Consider the following 5,961-nt stretch of genomic DNA (forward strand, 5'->3'; position numbering starts at 1 on the left):
GCGAGGGTGCGGGGACGCGTAGAAGCTTACCTCGGGCGCCGTCTCCGCCGGGGTTCCGCCGCCGCCGCCGCCGCCGCGCGCTCGACGAGCTGCTGGACTCGGTGAAGATGAAACGGGGGGAGAGAGAGGGGGGAGGGAAGGAAGGGCCTAGTAGCACGACGGGCAGCGCATTCGGCCCGGGAGCTCCATGTTTTGTTTGGGCCGGGCACAGGCTACGCCGACCTTTTCCTCTCCTGTCTCAAAGAAAAAAAAACAAGGAATTTGTATTCTAGAAAAACAAGGAATTTGTGCACCATTCTAAAAAAAATGAATTTTTGCGACCAAGGAATCTGTGCACCATCTTATACAAAAAAACATCTTTTATTCGCAGATGACAACCTGTTGTTTTTCAAGGCTAATGCGTGGGAGTATCAAAGGTGCACTAGGGGTTGGATGCCTTACTGGACTACATGACTACAATCTACAGGGCAACGGATAAATTTTCACATGTCGTCAATCTATTTCAATAAAGGGGTTCAAAATATTATACAACTTTTAGACAGGATGTTGAATAAAGGCTTGCTACAAGTTCCAACTGAGATGTTGAATGAAAAATATCTTTGGGGTGCCATCTGATGTGGGGTCATCGAAGAATGGGGCCTTCAAACATTTAAATGAGCGCCTTTGGAGATGGGTCTAGCGACGGATTGAGTGAACCATGTCAATGGCTGGTAAAGAAGTTTTGCTCAAGGTCGTAGCCCAAGCTCTGCCACTTTACTCTATGTCTTTCTTCGAACTCCCAAGGGGTCTATGTGAGAAACTAAACATGCTAATCGGAAATTTTTGGTGGGGAAGTAGAGATGGTCTGCGAAAATCACATTGGGTATCATGGAAGGACACGACACAACTCAAAGGCATGGGAGGCCTATGGTTTAAAGACTTTGAACTCTTTAATTTATCTCTGCTATCAAGGCAGGTATGGCACATACTACAAAACCTGAAGTCTTTGAGTGATCTAATTTTGAAGACTGGCTATTTTCCTAACACTTCTTTGTTGCAAGCTGAGTTGGGATCACACCCAAATCAAAATGTGAAAGGCAATTGTAGAAGAAGAGACGTTCTCAAACAAGGTCTAATTAGAAGAATTGGGAATGGTATGGATAACAAGTTGTGAGAAGATTACTGGATTCCCATGGATGAAATGATGAAGCCGTATGGATGCTTGAGCATCAACCCACCTCACGTAGCATCGGAACTATAGATTCTACATCGGCCCAGATCATGAGTCATGAACTAGATATATAATGGTAGTATTATTGGATCACAGAGGGAATTGAAATTTAGCGGACAACCTTTTGTTTAGTTTAGTTCAGGACATGTATCAATGGTACATATGGGTGTTTTGTTTGCTACAATTGCCCCTTCTTACAACCGCTTCAAGGCAGCATCTTGAAGAACCATTGCTCGCCATGTCCAATTCCAATGTGCGTCAATAATAATTTACTAATGACTAACATTACAAATCAATGCATGCGCGCAGAGCAGGCACAATCTGTGTAAATACAACATCATGAACTACAATTACTCGCTAAATCAGCAACAAATCAACAAGAAAACGATGAAAAAGAAGTCTAGCCCTGGTTTTTAATGGAGATGTGAGGAAAGGGGACCGGAGGAAGGGCACGTCGAGATCTTGAGAAGGGTTGATGTTGGGGGAGGATGACGACGTGGAAAGAAGAACCTGGATTCTCCCACCCCGGTGGCGTTGTGGAGCAGATCAGTGACCGGTGTTGCTCCCCCTGCTTGGTGGCTTGCGAAATACTCCGAGAGGTAGTTCAAAGGAGGGTGGAAGTTCCAGCCCTGCTGCTCGCTGGATGATTTAGGCTGGTGGAGGTGGTAGTGGGGAGGGGGAGAGAGCGGAGCGGAGCGGGACGAGGACGAAGTGGAACCAAGGGCTCAGGTAGACGGGGGTAAGCGTAATTGATCGTAAACTTAATGGTGCGATTTGTTTACACGGAATCTGATTACGTGGTGTCCTCACTCTCTTTTTTTCGAAAAATGTCATTACTCTTTTTTGGGAGGAGGGGGAGGGCTAAACATGCTCAGTGCTTAAAATTAAAATATATCGTTTTGCCTATTTGCTGATGATGAAAGAAACGATTGAATTAAAACAAGGGTTGGCTATTTTGATTTTCATAGTTGTGATATTTCACTGAAATATATCATATACTGCTATTTTTAGAATCGTTTTGGGTGAAATAGTATCAAGAGTCATGGACACGCTCGTTTTCTCACGGGAGAAGACGAACAACACTTCCTGGGGCCCCGAACGAACAAAGCCGACGCGCACGCGCAGCTGACTCCTCCTCCCCCCACCCCACCCACCCTTCTCCGTCTTCTTCTTCCTCAGACCAACCGAGCCGACCCCGATCCGGTCAAAATCCAGACGGCTCACTGCTTCCTCCGCCCTCCCGCCCCGACGAAGCCATGGTGAGTCCCGTCGCGGCCGCGGCCGATCCGCGCGCGAATTCTCTGGCGCTGGTTTCGCTCCGATCTGACTGACTGATTTCATCTGCTGCTGATGCTAGGTGTGCGTGGCGTGCCTCATCCCGCTCTTCCTCATCCCCTTCGTCAACGCGCTCCCCTACCTCTTCGACCTCCTCCTCGTAAGCCCCCCGGCCCCGCCCCCTCCCCTTCCATTCCTTCCTCGCTCCGCCCGTCTGCCTTTGCCGGCCGGTTGGTGCCGGTGTCGAATCTGGTGCCGCCGATTCATCCGGATTCTCCTCGGTTCTCGGATTCGTGGTGGCAGCAGCAGCACCGCGCGTAAGTGGTCGGTCAGGCCGTCTTGAATTGACCGGTTCCTGTTTCAGCAAAGCCCGATGTGTTTCACCGGCTGCGAGATTGCGCTGGGTGATACATACACCTAGCACCGTGGTAGTGAGATGAATGAATTTTATTATGCGTCTAACCAACATAGCTAGCAGCACCGAAGCTGTCACATAAATAAACTCAAATCAAATGGGATTGCTGTGTCAAAAAGCAAAGTGGCCATGAGGATTATCGTGCTCGCAAGCCGTGGCAGGGGTCATCGAATTGCTGAGATTGTGAGATGCATAGTGTTCGTCGAGGCCTCGAGGGTTGTTAGTATTGAATAGCGTCTGCGTCGCTCTAGATGCATCGGTTTGATCTCTACTTATGTGTTGATTGTTTCTCTGCCAAGTGATGCGCGCCTTTACATTCAAGGATGATTGTTTGATGTATTATTACCTGAAAAAATTGGCATGTTGCTGTTACTCTTGATGATAGTGGAATCCGTTCTCATGTTGAGATAGCCCGAAAAAAAGTATACATGTTTCCGTTACTCTTAAGTGAGTATGCTTGTAACTGTGTGTCCCCTGTTTTATGAACACTGACGCATGGTTTGAATGCCCATCACAGAGCAAGGTTTATCGCATGCTTGGATGGGAATACAGGAGGCCCGAGAGAGTCCCAGCTGCCTGCCCGTTCAAGCCTGCAGCAAACAAGACTGAAGTAAGCCTCACTGCTCATGTTACTCTTTCCTGCCCTTATGCTTGTGTAAAATCTAGATTCCTGCTTACCGTTTGGTCGTCCAGATTATGCATTCTTTCCTAGTTTATCCTCGCTGTGCATGCTACTTATCTGGGCTTTTGGTCCCAAAATATATGGCAGATTCAGGTGGGGAAACTCCCCCCTTGAAAATTAAAAAAAAAAGGTACAGCCAAATACATTTCTTTCACACAGCATCGTACCAAAAGTCGACAGATACTGTAGCAGCTAAACTGCACCCATCCTTTGCTTCCTTAGCTACATGATAATCTCGCAACGGTCTATGGAGCATAAATGGTCCAGCTGTTAGCTTGTTTAGGCTTAACTTTGATTTTCGATTTTGGCTTATATAAGCCAAAAGAAAACCTATTTATGTGGAAGCCAGAAGCACATAAATAGTTGCTTTGTTTTGGCTTATAATCCAAAATCCAAAAGCCAGAGTTGAGCCTAACCAAACACTCCATTAAGCTTATTGATTTCCAGTAGCAGTTACCTTAGAGCTTAGCCTGTTAAGTCCTTTTAAATTTACAGTGCTCTCTTTCTTTGTAGGGTGTGGGTGAATCAAAACCAGTAGCAAATCCTCATGTTGCAAGTGCAAATCCTCTGGTGGAACCCCAGAGTGCTACCACAGAAATGAAGAAAGATGATTAGAACATGTAACGGTTGCCCGATTTGACTTATGTGAACAACTCACTATTTGTATTTGTGATTGTGTCGTAACCGAGAAATAATTAATGTAAGATTGTATATTTGGGCAAGGGATTGCTAAAATATTCCCACGTTTCCGCTTTCAGCTTAGCTTATGTATATGCATGTGTTGTGGTATTACTCAAATGCGTGTCCAATCTCTTGCCACCATTGGTAACAGAGAAGTGATCCAAGTCAAAGATCACTTGGCATACTCGAGGATGTCAGGTCCAAGTAAGCCCCATCATGTCTCTTATCTTCTCTTCTCTTCCTCTAGGTTTTGTGTGTCGTGTCTCTCTGCCTGGCCGGGCGGTGGACATGGTGAATATGTCGAATTTAGCTAACATGTACCTCCTCGGTGGTTGCAGTTTGTTTGCCAGTTTTTGGATTTCTACGGCATATATCCCTGATAGTTCTGTTTATATAGGATTTCTACGGCATATATCCCTGATAGATAGAGAGAGAGGGAGGGAGCGAGGGAGGGAGGAAGGGAGAGAGAGAGCTATAAACATGTACAAGAAGAAATGTCATTGATCACAATGAGCAAAGCGGGGAGAAGAAACTTTGACAAGCATAGCATTGAAGATGTATGGAGTTGGTTAAATGAACACGCTAAAATATCAATAGATACTCACTTAATTAACATGCATGGAATCAAATTGGACTAGTTATCAACATTGTATATTACTTACCGATGTGTGTTGTTGTCATAAAGTCAGAAAAAAGAAAATTAAGAGAGAGAGAGAGAGAGAGAGAGGGAGGGAGGGAGGGAGGGAGGGAGGGAGGGAGGGAGAGAGAGAGAGAGAGAGTACCACCGATATGAGATGCAATTCATCCTCGACGATTAATCTCCATCGTTGTTGCTTGTTATTTGAGAGTGCAGGATGGATGCATACATACAAGTTCTATGTGATTTGTATACAAATAACGGAAGTTACACAATGGAGAAGATTATGGAAGACATACATCAACTACTAGGGTTTGAGGGGTGTTTGTGATCCCACCGATTCACTTGCCTCTAGTCACGTGCTATGAAGTGCGGGGGGTCGTTTGATCCTTCTACGCATGTTCCTCAGCGATGATCAGGCCGAAGGAGCTACACCATTGAGAACAAAATTACTTTGGTTCTTCTCTTGTTGTGACTCCTTACTAGGTAGAGGCATGGAGCCAAAGATGTTTTGTCTCCGCAAGTTTGGTCTTGTGGGATATGGATTTGTGTACTCGTAGTTGCGTTTATGTGGATATGATGAGATTGTGTTAGTGTCTGGTGCTTTAGTTGATTGGTCCGATATTTTGTGGCTATGGACTGCTTCATTGGTATTTTGGTGAAGATTTTGTGGTGCGACGACAAGTACTCCTAGGGTCATCCCCGCCTCAAGTACATTCAACACTCACGACATCTCATCTTTTTGGATGGGCGACTCATGTGGCTTTCGAGAACCTTTGAAGGTAGTCAACTTTGTACAGGTATATGGTTGGTTGCGATGTTAATACGATTGGATTGCTATGGCTTCATTGAAGTCTCGGTAGTATTTCATATTGCAAAGCTTGTTACCATGGAAAATAAGTCTTTGAGAGATTTTGTTGTAATTTTCAGTCATACGAGTTATTCTGCAATTTCTTGGGCCTACGATCCAAAATATAGTACCTGTAATCATTGTTGAGCTTGGATACATTTACATGTGATTTAAAGAAAAATGAAAGTTACACAATGCAAGTTGTATACAA

The 5,961-nt window shown here is 45.2% G+C and overlaps 2 protein-coding genes across 2 annotated transcripts in view; one reads left to right on the forward strand and one right to left on the reverse strand.

The window, feature by feature from the left end:
• The window catches only part of LOC123129084 (FHA domain-containing protein DDL), a 6,178-nt gene extending 6,023 nt beyond the window's left edge, over window positions 1-155 (reverse strand). The window contains exon 1 of the mRNA XM_044549235.1: window positions 31-155. The gene's annotated coding sequence lies outside the window, so the exon portion shown is untranslated. The remainder of the gene's footprint in view (window positions 1-30) is intronic.
• Window positions 156-2,290: 2,135 nt separating this feature from the next.
• On the forward strand, window positions 2,291-4,339 carry LOC123129085 (uncharacterized). Its single transcript, XM_044549237.1, has 4 exons — window positions 2,291-2,469; window positions 2,568-2,645; window positions 3,418-3,510; window positions 4,096-4,339. The coding sequence occupies exons 1-4, from the start codon at window positions 2,467-2,469 to the stop codon at window positions 4,195-4,197; spliced, it is 276 nt and encodes a 91-aa protein (XP_044405172.1). The 5' UTR covers window positions 2,291-2,466; the 3' UTR covers window positions 4,198-4,339.
• Window positions 4,340-5,961: the final 1,622 nt, after the last annotated feature.

Source organism: Triticum aestivum, chromosome 6A (assembly GCF_018294505.1).
Source record: "Triticum aestivum cultivar Chinese Spring chromosome 6A, IWGSC CS RefSeq v2.1, whole genome shotgun sequence".
NCBI lineage: Eukaryota > Viridiplantae > Streptophyta > Magnoliopsida > Poales > Poaceae > Triticum > Triticum aestivum.

Bases quoted from the DNA above. Each gene is read 5' to 3' on its own strand.
- LOC123129085 (XM_044549237.1), top strand. The intron at 2,646-3,417 runs GTAAGCCCCCCG...TGCCCATCACAG, and splicing joins ACCTCTTCGACCTCCTCCTC to AGCAAGGTTTATCGCATGCT. The intron at 3,511-4,095 runs GTAAGCCTCACT...CTTTCTTTGTAG, and splicing joins CTGCAGCAAACAAGACTGAA to GGTGTGGGTGAATCAAAACC.